The sequence below is a fragment of the Sorex araneus genome, chromosome 4 (assembly GCF_027595985.1).
Source record: "Sorex araneus isolate mSorAra2 chromosome 4, mSorAra2.pri, whole genome shotgun sequence".
Classification (NCBI taxonomy): domain Eukaryota; kingdom Metazoa; phylum Chordata; class Mammalia; order Eulipotyphla; family Soricidae; genus Sorex; species Sorex araneus.
This window is the reverse complement of record NC_073305.1, coordinates 9488786-9503405: the sequence shown is the minus strand read 5'-3', so window position 1 is coordinate 9503405 and position 14620 is coordinate 9488786. Positions and strand designations below refer to the sequence as shown.

Here is a 14620-nt window from a genome sequence, read left to right as displayed (position 1 = left end):
GTGTGTGTGTGTGTGTGTGCGTTTGTGTGTGTGCGCATGTGTGTGTGTGTGTGTGCGTTTTTCCTGTCTCCTTCCAGCCTGGGCAATTATGCGCTTTTGCTTTCAGTCAATCTGCTTCCTCTAAGAATTCAGAGACAAACTCTTTCCTGCAACAGCCCAGGCCAGCCCAGAACGGGCATCTGGGTGGGTGGGTGGGTGGGGGCAGAAGGACACTTTATGCATATTCCTGGGGTGCACCCCGGGGACCCCACACAAGGGCCAGGGCAGACGAGAGGGGTTTTTTATTTTTCTGTTTCATTTCACTCCAAATCGTGGCCAATTTGCCTTCATTATCTCCATCTTGCTGAGGCCCCAGGGAGCTATTGAGTTCCCACAAAGGGAAAGGAAGTCAGGCTGGCCGGTGGCCATGCCAGGGTCCCGCCTAGGCACGGGAGGGGCGGGGGCGCCGGGCACAGCCGGGGACTTGGCCCTGACCGAGGCCCGTGCTGTGGGCCACAGGGGGAGGACAGTGGCTTGGGGGTGGGGGGTGGCACAGGAGGAAAATCAATGCGCAGAGGCTCCAGCCACACCCCCTGCACGCAGGTGGGGGGAAGGGGGTGCCCACGGGGCGGTGCTCCCAGGGCCCAGCTGTCCCCTGCTTCTGCTGCTCCAGCGCCACCAGGAGGGACTGGTCCCGCCTTGGGAGCCGTGGGGGAAGGTGACCAACGTGACGCCCGCAGGCCCGGATCTAAGACTTAGCTCAGAGTTCCACGAGGCTCGGTCGCTCCTCTATCCTGGTGAAAGGGGCGTGGAGGGTGCCGAGACTGTCCCCGAGACAGAGAGGACACTGAGGCACGAGAACCGTGCAGGTCACACACAGGGCCTCGGGGGGCCCTCCTGCCCCGGGAAGTGCTGGGGGACTCGGTTCTGGGGGGTGGGGGGTGGCGCCTGCCTGGAGCAGGGCTGATGACCCCTCGCTGTGCCCAAGGCTTGTGTTTGAGAGGGAGGGGCAGAGACTCCGCGCCCGGTTTGGAAAGCGGCTGCCCGGGGCAGGAGAGTTAACGCGAGGCTTGGCACACGGGACACCCGGATTCGGTCCCCAGCACCGCGGGGTCCTTCAAGCACTGAGCTGCAAGGAGCCAACCAAAAAGACACGTGAAGCTCAGGGTGCAGGGGTGATGCGGGACGGGAGCGGCAGGGGAGCGCGCCGGCCCCTCGCCCCTGGGGAGAGAAGGAAGCGGCTTTCGGACCACAGCGAGGCCCAGGAGGACTGGACTTGGGCCTTCCTGCGCCCCATCCCCTCACCCCTCAGCCCTGCTCTCACAGATGGGGACCAGGGGCCCCGAAGGAGGGCAGGGCTGGCCTGCAGGCGCCAGGACTCAAGGCCTCTCGGCTGGACACAACGGGCTGCCAGGAGCCCCCCGGCCCCCTCCCCAGCGGTCACTGGCTGGCCCCTGGCCACACCTGCCCGCTGCCCACCAGCCGGGATGGGGGCGCAGGCTCAGGGGGGCCTCGGCCTCCTGCCCCCGGGGCAGCTCTCCCAGCCCACTCAGGCTGTGACCTCCAAACCGAGGGTCGCCAGGACCACACTCCCCGCCCCCCGCAACAGCGGTGGCCACTGGGCGCGGCAGAGACTGGGGACACTGGTAGAGGGCAGTGGACACTGGTAAATGACTGGTGCTGGAACACTGTGTGTGTGCCTGAAACTCAACCACAAATATCTGTGTAACTTTGCAATTCAGTAAATTTTGTGATTCAGGAAAAATTTAAAAAACAAATTAAAAGAGTGTCAGTTCACGGCTTTGGAAGTCAAAGTCCCACCACCGCTGATAATCTCTCGACCTCCCCCCCTCACCTCCTAACACTTTCCCCTTTGCCAGCTCTGTTCCAGGGTGCTGATGTCCTCACTGTTCCACCCTTCCCCCCCTCCATCACCACACCCACCCCAGGGCCTTTGCACTGGCAGCTCCCTCCATCCAAACGCTGACCCCCGGACATCCATAAAACTGCTCTTTTACCGTCTTCAGGGGCGGTCGGAAATGTCTCTTTCTCTGGGGTATCTCCCCCATTGGCCCGTCCTTACACCTGCACCCCGACACCTCAGCCCCCTCACGGCCTTCTTGCTTTGTTCTCCTCCCCAGCTCTCTGCCCGGTCAGCAGCCCTGACAGTTGTCCCCGCCAGTCTCACTCACACACTGCCCCTGCCCCCCAGGAGGTCACCCCTGGGACTGGGCTTCTGTCCGTCTGTCCTCCGGCATGGAGAGGTAGGCACATAAGGCATCCCCGGCGCTGCAGTTCCGCTTACAGATCAGGAGGGTGGGTGGAGGGGTGGCGCCAGGTGGCGAGGCCAGCCTCCCTGGGATCTGGGCCTCCCCCTGTGGCCACAGGCAGGGGAGCCGGGGCCAGGCCCCCGTGGGCCCTGGGGAGGCAGCTTCAGAGCAGCCCTGCAGGCTGGGCCACGGCGGAGCCGCCCTCGGTGCACACCCTGCCCGGCCTCCTGGGCCCGGCTGGCACCCGGGCAGGCCGGGGACAAAGATCACTTTGTGACCGAGAGTCAGAGGAGTGAATGCTGGGGTGTGTGGGGGGGGGGTGTGGGGGGAGGTGGGGGGCTTCCTGCCAGAGCGCCACACCCCAGCCCTGCTCACGTCCCTTCTGGTGGGGAGCCCGTGGGGGGCTCCCGGGGCAAGACTGGCCCGGCTGCTCTGCGGGGCCGGACAGAGGCCCCTCCGGCAGGGCCCTGGGGCAGAGCGAGGCTCCAGCCCCGAGTCAGGCCCTTCCCACCTGCTGACCACCGGCCCCCGGCAGGGTGACGCGACCAGGTCCGGCCAATCAGAATCTCAGGGGTGGGCGCACAGAACGGTCCCAGACAGTCACGAGGACCCTCTGTCCTTTGGGGCGACTGAGCCGGCGACCTTACGCTTCCCAGTGCTGACAGGGGCCAGAGAGGAAGCAGCGGAGATGGAGCTGCAGGGACCTCCCACCCCGGTCAGGCCCCCTGAGCACTGCCAGGGCTCACTCCCGGACACAGAGCCAGGCGTAGCCCCTGAGCTCTGCTGCGCAGCCCCCCCCCCGCAAGGTGCCAGGACCCCTGAGCGGAAGAGCACCAGCCCAGCCAGGCACACACGGGGCTCTGAGTTCCGCCCTGGACGCACCGCAGCCCCAGCGCCCCTGGGCGGTACGCGGGGCGCGGGAGAGGAGAGTCGGCCGGACACCAGGCTCGTCTCGAGGGAGGTGCCGGAGTGAGCAGGGACCGGGCCCCGATGGTGCTCGCTGGCGCCTGGAGCCCACCACACCTGAAGCTCCATCTCTGACCTGTGCTGACAAGACCCTCGGCACCGACCCTGACCAGACGCCCAGGGTGGGCACTGGAGCGGTCAGGGGACAAGAGCGTCTTGTGGGGGTCACGACAGCAGACGGGGCAGGAGGAGATGTGAGCTTGAACAAGACCCTCCCGCCCAGAGCAGCAGCAACAGACGGTGGGGGCAGGCGTGGGAGCCAGAGGGAGGAGGCAAAGGGGCAGCAGGTGAGATGCCAGGCCTGGGCCTGGTAAACGCGGCAGGCCCTGACGGGGCGGCCCCTGGCCGTGCCCAGGGAAGGTCTGTGGGCCCCACTAGGGTGGCTTTGACCACGGCAGGGCGAGGTGACCCCCCCACTCACCTGGCCGTTAGGCCCAGAGGTCAGGTGTCCGGCTTGGGCAGACGGCCCCTCCTCGCCCACAGCAGACGGGGGGTCGGGCTACGAGGGGTCAAACCCCCGCTCTGCCACGTCCGATCGCCTTGCCTTGGGACAAGTCATTCAACACCTCCGTGCCTCAGTTTCCCCATAAACCAGGATTCCCTGGTCCCCAAACAATGCAGCATGTTCTGCTGGCGCCTGGGCCGGGGGCCAGGGGCACTCGGCGGGTCCAGAGAGGGATTCTCTGACTGGCTCAGCGATTCTCCGGGGGCCCGGGAGTGGCCCCACTGCTGCGCCTTGCCAGGGGCGGGGCGGCGGGAGCCTGCGCCCCCTGGGTGCCAGCCCGGCGCTGTCCCTGTCTCTGTCAGCGGCGGGGCTGACAGGAGGGCGGCTGCCCCCTTCTGCACTTCCGGCTGTCGTGGGGAGGAGGGGACCCCAAAGTGCAGGAGGGGACCCCTCACTGCCCCGGGGGCACCCAGGGAAGGAGATGCCACCTGGTTCGTTCTGGACAGGGGCAGCCAGCAGCGGGAGAGACGGACGGATGGACGGACGGACGGACAGACAGAGCAGCCACGCCTGCCCCAGCTCTTTCAGTGGCCTGTGACACGCCAGCCCAGGCAGTTCCCAGGGGGCCGGTACTTGGGACCTGAATCTGCATGGTGTCCTGTCCCGCTGGCCCGCGCCCCCTCCACGCCGCCCCCCTGGGGTGGTCTCGCGCACCTGCAGGCAGCCCCTCACGCGAGCCCCCCGCCAGCCACGTGCCCCCCGCACGCTCCGAGCGTGGGTGAAGGAGGGCGGGGAGTGGGGCCCGTCAGCCCTGCCCAGCCCGCCTCTGCCCCGGCCCCCCCTCCCCCGCTCACCTGCCAGTCCAGGGGTCTCCCGGCTGAGCCCACACAACATGCTGCTATTGTCTGCGCGCCCTGGGCCACCTCCCCGGGGAGCCACGCTGCTGCTCAGCTCCGGAGGGCGCTCGGGGCTCCCACTGGCTGGGCTCCGGGTCCACCCACCGCGGCGGGCGGCTCTGCTTAAAGGGGACACGGCCAGCCCGGGGCTCGGCACCCCCTCCCCCCTGCTGGCATCCGGGCAGGGATCTGGGATGACAAGTGCCCGGTCCCTGGGGAGCCCCCCCACTGCCCCGGGGACAGGCCCTCCCTGATACGCCCTGGGGCTGGCGACCTGGGGGCACTTGTCCTCCTCCCCTCCTCCCCCCTGCCCTGCTCAGTCTGTGTCCGTAAGGTGGGGCGTGGCGCAGACCCCCCGGCCGGTGACCAGGGGGCACCCCAGCGCGGGGCACAGGCTGAGAGGGCCGGGCCGGGCTCTGCCCGCTCCTGGGTGTGACGGGCAGCGCCAGCTGAGGATCGCCCCAGCCCTCGCCTCTCGCCTCCGGCCCGCAGCTGTCCTGCCCCTCATGCCACCCGCTGGCTGGCACCCGCCGCGGGCCGGGCCGCAGGGGGCAGAGGTGCCGGGGAGAAGCGGTAACGGTGACGGGAGCCTGGACAAAGCCGTGTCAGCCCTGCCGCGTGCACGCAGGCACCACACGCCCCTGCTCCAGCCTGCTCGGGCCTATCTGAGCTGAGGAGTGTTGCCTAGTGGTTAGCGACGGGTGGCGGTGGGGGTACTTCCGGCCCCCTCCCACACACTGACCGCCCCCCACCCCCCGAGTGTAAGTCCAGCTCCCTCCTAGGCCGCCCACCCCAGCCTGCCGGCAGCAGCGTCCCCAGCCTGTCCGCTCCCTGGGGGGACGCCAGGCACAGCCCAGGGCCAGGGGCCAGCACGCAGGCCAGACAGCTGCCGGGGGGCTCTGCCTGGGGCGGGGGGGGGTGAGTGCTGGCTGGGGGCTGGGGGAGGCCTGAAGTGGGGGGAGTCTGTGGGGAGGACGGAGAGCAGCTCTGACGGGGCCGGGCGGTGGGGGGGGTCGGGGAGCAGACCCCGAGGGACAGGAGCGGGTGGGCTCTGACGGGGACGGGCGGGGGGTCGGGGAGCAGACCCCGAGGGACAGGAGCGGGTGGGCTCTGACGGGGTCAGGCGGCGGGGGGGGGGCAGGGAGCAGACCCCGAGGGACAGGAGAGGGTGGGCTCTGACGGGGACCCCTCCCGGCCCATCCTGGTCCTGACACCCCCTCGCCCTCGCTCCCCGCCCGCGGCCCCCCCCCGGGGGAGGAGGCCCGAGAGTCGCATCCTGTCCCGTCTGCTCGGGAAATATTTGCTCGCGCACACACGGGTGCGTTTACGTGAGCGAGGGAGCCGCGCACACGCCTCCCCGCACGCCTGGCTCTCGCGCTCCTCCCGTGGAATTTACTTTTGTGCAGGAGACGAGACGCTTTAGCAAAGGTCACGGGTTAAGGCGGCCTCGGCGGGAGCTGCTCTCCCTCGGGGCCGAGGCCCCTCCTGCAGCCCCCACCCGGCAGCTTCACGCTGGATTCCATCCAAAGACGCGTCTGGAAGCGACTTGGATCCTTCGGGAACCAGGCAGGGTTTGAACAGTTCTCGACCCAGAGAGGTTAAGTCACTTGCCTGCGTCACCCAGCTCTGCAGAGGGAAGGTTCCTCTGTTCTTAAAGGCGCTGCCGGGAAGCTCCGGCCTCCGGGGGCGGGGGGGGGGGGGGGCAGGTGAGGGGCGTGTGCTCAGTCTGGGGGCAAGGGGGTGGGAGTTGGAGGTTGATTTGGAAGGAACGTGGCCAGGAAGGGCAGAAGGCCGCAGGTGGACCTGCCTGAACGCAGCCCCGCGTGGCCAGGGAGGGGCCCAGGGGGGCCCAGGGCACCCAGCCAAGGTCCCGCCGCCCCTCGAGGTGTGGCCAGTGGCCTGTGTCCCAACCTCTCCGGACCTCTGCTCGCTCAGCTGAGAATGCACAAGGACAAGGACAGTGCCTCCCAGGGGGCGCAGACCACCACCCCCCACACTAGGGAGACCCCCTGACCCCGCATCCACGCAGCCGCCAGGGCTCCAAGCAGGCCAAGGCCCCCGATGGCCGGGCACCTGGCTCGAGCCCCCGCCCCGGGCAGGGTCTTCTTCGGGAGCCGGGAGCCTGGGACGGGTGAGCGAGGGGGGAGGGCCAGGACCATCCCCCCGCCCCCCGGGGCGCAGACAGCTGGGGGGGATGTTCTCTGACTCTCAGGCTGGTCCCTCCCTGGGGCACTCCCAGGGGCAGTGGCTGCAGCCCCCGGCATCGTACAGATGCCGACACCACCCAGAAGAAGGCTGGGGCCCCAACACCATCCTTGCCGCCCCCCCCCGCCCCCCCTGGCCAGGCCCATCTCGACCCGGAGCCTGAGTGACGGCCGGAAATGAAGTCTGGAGTCTGGGTGTGAAGCGGCGAGATGGGGAGCGGGGAACAGAGATAAACCTTTATTACTCCTCCCGGCTTCCTCCTCCCTCTCCCTCCCCGAGCCCCGGGGAGGCCCGGCCCAGCCCCAGGCTCCACCGCCTGCCAGCCCGCCCGTGGGGCTAGCTTGCTCTGTCAAGGCGGGCATCGGGGCCCGTCCTACAGCAGGGGAAACTGAGGCCCCGCCTGGGACTTCACCAAGTGAGCAGGTGGGGGCCCAGGGGGGCCCCTCTTGGGGGTGCCAAGCCGCCCAGGTGACGTCGCCCCGGTGCCTGACTCGGGCTGGGTTTGGGGGAGCCGCCACGAGTCTGGGCCACGCCCCAGCCCTCCTCGGGCCCAGGGGGCAGGCGAGCTTGTGCGACCAAGAGCCGAGACTCGTCTGCGTGCAGGGACCCCAAAAGAGCGAGGAGGGTCATAGTAGCCACTTTCAGCCCTTTTCACACAAGCTCTCAGTTTGGCCCCTATATCTTCCATCTGAGACACGGGGGGCAGCGTCAGAGGGGCAGCTACAGCTCCGGGGGGCGCCAGGACTGGACCAAACTCCCAGAGACACCCTGAGCCCCACCCCAGACACGGGGTACCCCCTGAGCCCCGCCCCAGACACGGGGTACACCCTGCAGCCCTGCCCCAGACACGGGGTACCCTGAGCCCCGCCCAGGACACAGGGCATCCCCTGAGCCCTGACCCAGACCCAGGGTGCCGCCTGCAGCCCCACCCTGCACATGGGGCACACCCTGAGCCCCGCCCTCAGACACACACCCCGGAGGTGCTCAGTAGCTGGTGCCCAGGGGCCATGCCAGGGAGAGGCAGCGGGAGCCAGCTCGGCTCCAGGGAGGGCACAGTGCCCACCGCCCTCCCACAGTGCCGGGAGCACCGGGCAGGATGACGGATGGGCCTGGGCTCCAGTGAACGGAGACGCTTCTACGGTTGCACGAGCCTCGCACGCGGGACCGGCCACGCCCACCCTCAGCCCATCCATGCCAAGGGGACGTACTTAGCTCCCAGCACCCCAGGTGGGGGTTGTTAGCAGCCAGTGGTGGGGCTGCGGTCGAGGGGGGAGGCGGAGCTGAGGGGGCCCGCAGCCTGGACACCGGGTTGGGGGCGCCCGGCACGGGGGGGCACTCCAGGGAGTCTGGAGCAAGGCCCAGGGGAGGGCTGCAGACAGGGTGCCCACGGGCACGGGCACGGGGCGAGGGACCGCGGGGAGGAAGCCAGCCCGGCACCCCGGCGGCAGAGACCCGGAACCCGACTTTCTCTGCCCCCAGACCGGCCCCTTCCAGCCTAGTTCCTCAGTTTCCCCGTTGGTTGACCGTCCAGGCCCCTGGCAGACAGTCCGCAAGTATGCGGGTGGGCCAGGTGGGCGTGGCTGGGAGGCAGGGACTGCGGGCTGACTGGGGTTCGAGTCAGAAGGAAAGAGGAAAGTGGCCAGGGAGAAGCCGACAGGAGGCGAAAAGATGGGGTCCAAGACCCCACAACTGCTCGTACGCTGTGAGGACCATCGGCATCCTGTGGCGAGACCCCCCCCACAGGGCGTCTCCCGGGAGCCCAGCCACCACCCAGGAGGGGAGGCTAGGGAGCAGTCAGGGAAAGCTGCCTGGGGGAGGCAGGACAGACTGGGCAGAGAGGTGCAGGGCAAGGCTGGGGTCACCGGGCCCCCGGAGCAGGTGGTCTGGACATGACTCTGACTCTGTGCACAGCAGGCTCAGGGTGGGGCAGGCGCCCGGAGCCCTGGAGGGACCCGGCAGAGCCCCAGCACCCGCGCGGGCCCAGGGCAGGGCGCCCTCTAGTGGCTGCTGTCGGGGACGCCGCGCACGGGTGGCCCTGGGAGGGGCCAAGGCCAGGGCCAGCCTGTGTTCGCACAGGGGCTGGAGCCCTGCTGTCCACTGCTCTGTCCGGGCCCCTCTGCCCACTGCCCAGGTTGGACACTTCCTGCTGTCCGGGTCCCCTCGTCCACGGCCCTGGTCAGGCACTTCCTGCTGACCGATCCCTCTGGCCCTGCTTGGGTCAGGCACCCCTCGCCGTCAGCGTCCCTCTGTCCAGGCCCCGGGCAGGCACTGCCCTCTGTCTGGGCCCCTCCGTCCACTGCCCAGGCCAGGTTCTGCCCACTGTCCAAGTGCCAGGGCTGCCCTTTCGGGGGGGAGTGGCACTGAGTCCCAAGTGCTCCCACTGTGCGAACAAGACGCCAGAATGTCCTGGGGCCGGAGCCATAGCACAGCGGGGATGGCGTGGTGTGCCTTGCACTTGGCCGACCCGGGTTCGATCCCAGACATCCCAAACGGTCCCCCGAGCACCGCCAGGAGTCACTCCTGAGTGCAGAGCCAGGAGTGGCCCCTGAGCATCGCCGGGTGTGACCCCAAAAGGAAAACAAACGAGCAAACAAACAAAACACAAGCCACCCAGAACGCTCCCTCCGGCCCTCGAGGGCCCCCCTGAGCAGCGCCCCGGGGTCTTCCTGGGCCCTGACTGCCTCTCGGAGGGGGGGCTGCGGCTCCGGGAAGCGCTGGCTCCCGCCTTGTCCCCTGTTTGGGGGCGCGAGAGGGAAGCCCCTGGTCTGGGTCACAGTTGGCTCCCAGGAGCCGGGTGTCTCCGAGGGCCCCAGACCCGCTTGACACACATAGCCTGTGGGGCCCCGGCCGCCCCCCCTCCCGTGCCCCCACCCCTCGCTGCTGAGTCACGGGGACCCGGGCCAAGGCAGCGGGACGCGGGGGCTGCAGAGACAAGGTCAGCCCAAGGAGAGCCGGTGGGCAGGTGTGGGGGGAGAGGGGGCGCAGAGGGGAAACTGAGGCCAGGAGGAGCGTGGAGAGGGCAGTGGGGGTGCACGGGACACACAAGGAGAAGACGCATTGGGACACTTCCCCGACGTGCTCATGGGCCCCTGAGGGATCCGCCAACAGTGCTCAGAGAGGATCAAACAGCCAGGGGAGGCATGGAGGGTGGGGGGTGCCGGAGACCCTCCACAAGGAGGCTGGGCCCCCATCACCGTCTGCAGAGCAGGCCTGGGGCAGGGGAGCGGGGGAGGGAGAGCGGAGGAGGCAGGGGAGCACTGCGTGGGGAGCACAGCATGAGAGCACGCCGCAAAGACCCACCTCCGGGGGGACCAGCTGAACTGGCCCTGGAGGGGTCCGGGGGTGATGGGGGCACCGCACAACCCCCAGCATCTCCCTCCCAGGCGAGGGGCAGCCCTGCTCGGTGCCTCGGTTTCCCTGTGAGGGCTCAGCACACAGCAATCGTGGGTGGTGGGGCTGCAGCTCAGGCCGCACCGACCCCACAGACCAGAGACTGCGTGTGTGGGAGACGCCGGAGCCGGATGTGGAGCAAAGGGGGGGCAGAGGAGAGGCGGGTGGGAGATAATGACTCACCACAGATGTGCCGCCTCAGGGGCCTCCCGCAGCCCCTCCCTGCACACCAGAGGGAGGATGATCCTAAATAGGGGACACCCCACCAGGGACACTTTTACACCCTACTCGGATGTCAGTGACAGTCCTGGACAGAAGTTCCTGAAAATGTCCCTTTACCCCCTGTCTCCTGCACACTCCCACTTTCCAGCCTAGGAACATCCACACATTTGTGCCCCAGGACCTTTGCATGTGCCATAGCCCCTGATTTTTACCTTTCCTTCCCGCAAGACCACACACGTCCCTCCCTCCCCTCACCCAGGGCTTTACCTTAGTGTCCCTTACACCACCTGGACCTCCCTGAACACCCCAAGTTTTTTTTTTTTTTTGCTTTTTGGGTCACACCCAGCAATGCTCAGGGGTTACTCCTGGCTTTGCACTCAGGAATTTCTCCTGGCAGTTCTTGGGGGACCATATGGGATGCCGGGGATCGAACCTGGGTCGGCCGCGTGCAAGGCAAACGCCCTCCTCGCTGTGCTATCGCTCCAGCCCCTGAACACCCCAGTTTTTGTGAATGCCCCCCAAAGTGGTTTCTGAATATCAGCTCAACGAGGGACAGTGGGGTGGCCCAGCCTCCGTGAGCTCTGCCCACCCCACACCGCCAAGGGGGGCGGACCCCTCTTCCACTTCCTTCTGCTCCAGGACAGCCCACGGCTGCCATGTACCCCAGAAGCGGGTGAAGCGTCCGACTCCTCAGCCCCCCTTCTCACGGCCCCCCATCCTCTGCCCCGAGACAGATCCTCCTTGTCCTGGCAAACTCCTATTCATCCTCCAAGGCCCCATCCTGGAGAGTTTCCCAGCCGCCCTCCTTCCTGTCAGACCATCGCTTCTCTCGCACCTGGACCCGCCTCCCTGCCTCCCACAGAAGGGCCCAGAGCGTCACCCAATCCTTTCTTCCCAGCTTGAGGAGCCGCAGGGAACTGTTTTTGGAGCCCGTCTAGACACCCAGAGGCCGGCAACACAGTACAGTGGATAAGGCGCTTCCATTGCAAGAGGCCGACCCGGGCTGAATCCCTGGCTCCCACGTGGCCCCCCGAGCCAGGAATGATCCCTGAGCACAGAGCCAGGAGTAAGCCCCGAGCATTACCAAGTGTGCTCCCAAATCCAATAAAATACAATAAAAATAAAACGTCTCCTCCGGGGGCCCGGGAGACCCTCAGGTTTGCTCCTTGGCACAGGGAGACTCTAGGCACCATCAGAAGTGGCTGCAGCACTAGCAGACACAGTTTCCTCCACTGTCCCCTACAGTCACTGGCGAGAGAGGCTCCATGGCGAACCCATTTCACAGACAGGACACTGAGTCCCAGAGACATGCAGGCACCTCCTGCCTTGGTAGCATTGCTGGGGTCTCTGCGGCGGGACCCTGGCCAGCCCTGTGCTCCTGCCTCTCCTATCATGTGAGACCCCGCGCCCACACTCTGAACTGAATGTCGGGTGTCATCCTGCGCCCCCCCCACCACGCCCAAGCCCCAGCCTCAGCCCCCCGAGGAGACGGCTCATTCCGCACTGGCTCTGGGGGAAGAGGGAAGGCCTGGGAGGGGCCTCGAGCGGCTGGGACCAGGGGACAGCGCAGCGGGGCTGGAGCACAGGCTTCCGTGCAGAAGACCCGGGTTCGAGCCCCCGAACCTCCTGGTCCAAAGCTCAGCTAGGCCCGTTCCTGAGACAACGGTGGGAGCAGTCTGTGAGCCGGGCAGGTGCTGCCAGGACAGAGGCCAAGGGCGGGTGGGCCTGCAGGCTGCTGCCCCCACCCACCCCTCCGGCTGCGCAGAGACCACAGGGGCCCTGCAGGGACTGTCGGAGCCTGGGCAGGTGCCCTGCGCCCTGGGACAGTGCAGCGCCTCCCCTGGACACACGCGGTAAGAACTTCCTGTGACTGAAATCAGGGGAGCCCACCTGGACAGAGCACCCCCCACCCCAGGCGGGGAGCACCCCGTCCCAGGCAGGGAGCACCCCCATCCCAGGTGGGGAGCACCCCTATCCCAGGCGGGGAGCACTCCCATTCCAGGTGGGGAGCACCCCATCCCAGGCAGGGAGCACCCCCATCCCAGGTAGGGAGAACCTCATCCCAGGTGGGGAGCACTCCCATCCCAGGTGGGGATCACTCCCACCCCAGGCGGGGAGCACTCCGATCCAGGTGGGGAGCACCCCTATCCCAGACGGGGAGCACTCTCATCCCATGCGGGGAGCACCCCATCCCAGGCAAACAGCACCTCAAATCCCAGTCTGGGGGACCCAGGAAGTGTCCCCGGTGGCCCTGTGGCCCTGTGACCCCCCCACCCATCAGAGGGGCGGGAGGCCTGGGGCAGGGGACATGGGGGTAGGGGAGCAGGGGGGCAGGAGCAGGGAGGCAGGATCCAGGGGCAGGGGGCAGCGTCTGACCCTGGTCTCGGGGGGCCAGACGAGCATCCCCTGCAATGGCCCACGGGAAACCCTGTTCCCTGCTCTGAAGGCGCCGACTTCCGGCCGAGCTGCCCATGGGCTGTGCAGGCTCCACCCCCACGGCCCGTCTCAGACACGTGTGGAGAGGCCGAGGCCCGCTCACAAGACGGCCCTGGGCTCTGCCCTGCTCCGCTGCCGGAGGGAGGGATGAGTCAGGCCGGGTGCGTCACCCCCCAGGGCTGATTAACGGCCCCGTCACTCGTGGGGCCCGGCCCCCACGGCCACCTGCGCCCCCAGCCCGCGGGGCTTGGCTGCAGGCCCGGGCTCTGTCCATCCCACCCAGCCCGGTCCTCGCCTCACCCCTGTCCGCGGGAGCCCCTTCTCGGAGCTGATGTGCGAGGGGCCGCGTGTGGGGCCAGGGCTGGGTCCTTGCCTCCACGGGGGCCGCCCACCCGCCTCACCCACCCACCGGGCCTGCGCCTCGGTACTGGGCCGAGCTGGGCCTCTGTTTCTCCCGCTATCCCTTTCTCTCTCCTTCTCTCTCCCCCCTCTCTCTCCCCCTCTCCCTCCCTCTATCCCTCTCTCCTTCCCTCTATCCCTCGCTCTCTTTCCCTGTCTCTCTCCCTCTCCCTCTCTCCCTCTCCCTCTCTTTCTCTCCTCTCTCTCCCTCCCTCTCTCCCTCTCTCTCTCCCTCTCTCTCCCTCTCTTTCCCTCTCTCTCTCCCTCTCTCTCCTTCTCTCTTTCCCTCCCTCTCTCTCCCTCTCTCTTTCCCTCTCTCTCTCCCTCTCCCTCTTTTCTCCTCTCTCTCCTTCTCTCTCTCCCTCCCTCTCTCTTTCCCTCTCTCTCTTCCTCTCCCTCTCTCCCCCTCTCTCTCCCTCTCTTCTTCTCTCTCTCCCTCCCTCTCTCTCCCTCTCTCCTTCTCTCTTTCCCTCTCTCTGCCTGTCTCTCTCCGTCTCTGTCTTCTCTCTCTCCCTCTCTGTCTTGCTGTCTCTGTCTCGTTGTCTTCTCTCTCTCTTTCTCTCTCTCCATCCCTCTCTGCCTCTGTCTCTTTCTCTCCCCCCTCTCTGTCTCTCTCTCTCTGTCTCTCTGTCTCTGTCTCTCTCTCTCACGCACATCCCTGCCCCCTTACACGGACACATCCTCACCCAGAACAGGGGGACCAGGAAGGGGTTCTGCCCCCCCAAAGGGACTCGGGGAGGGACGGTGAGCGGAAGGGGGGCCGGGGGAGCAGGAAGGAGGCCGACGGAGGAGCAGCGAGGTGGGGACCCGGGCCCAGGCGAGGCGGGAAGGGGGGAGAGGGGAGGAGACGGGCGAGACGCAGACAAAGAGGGAGGACGCCAGAGCGCGAGACGCAGGCGGACCCGAGGAAACTGACACAGATTCCCAGAGAAAGATCCAGAACCAAAGAGATCCCCCCAGCCCCCCCCAAGGCGCCAGGAAGGACCCAGCAGCCCCTCCCACGGCCCCCCGCAGCCGGGGCACACAGGGCCCGTCCCGGTACCTTTGGGCCGCCGCCTCACCACGCCCAGCCGCCACTTGAGCGACACGGCCAGCATGGCCCGTCCGTCCGGTCGGGGCTCCCGGGCCTGGCACCCGCGCCCGCGCCCGCGCTCCGCAGCCGGGAGCTGCCCGCGCTGACTGGCAGCCTGGGCGCCCGCCGCCTCCTCCCTCCCGAGTTGCTAAAATAGATAATCCTCCCCGGAGCCAGCCGCGGTGGCACGGCGGCGACGCGGCCCAGCCTCCCCCCGGCCCGGCCGAGCGTTCTGGAACTCGGGACCCGTCTCCGCGGGACGCCCGGGCTGCCTCCTGCTCCCACAGCGCCCCCCGGCCGCCCCCTGCCCCCCCCCCCCACTCTGCTCAGATGTGCCACC

At 67.9% G+C, this 14620-nt stretch overlaps 1 protein-coding gene across 4 annotated transcripts in view; it reads right to left on the bottom strand.

Moving 5' to 3' along the window:
- GRIP2 (glutamate receptor interacting protein 2) overlaps nt 1-14620 on the bottom strand; it is a 66685-nt gene that overhangs the window by 26489 nt on the left and 25576 nt on the right. Inside the window, exon 1 of one of the 4 annotated variants that reach the window (XM_004613190.2) lies at nt 14251-14416. The exons of 2 other annotated variants lie outside the window; for them this stretch is intronic. In XM_004613190.2, coding sequence (XP_004613247.2) covers nt 14251-14305 — 55 coding nt within the window. In that variant the 5' untranslated portion in view covers nt 14306-14416. Of the gene's footprint in view, nt 1-4514; nt 4570-14250; nt 14417-14620 lie in introns of those variants that run through there. One more of the 4 variants, XM_055134354.1, reaches the window with a different exon arrangement.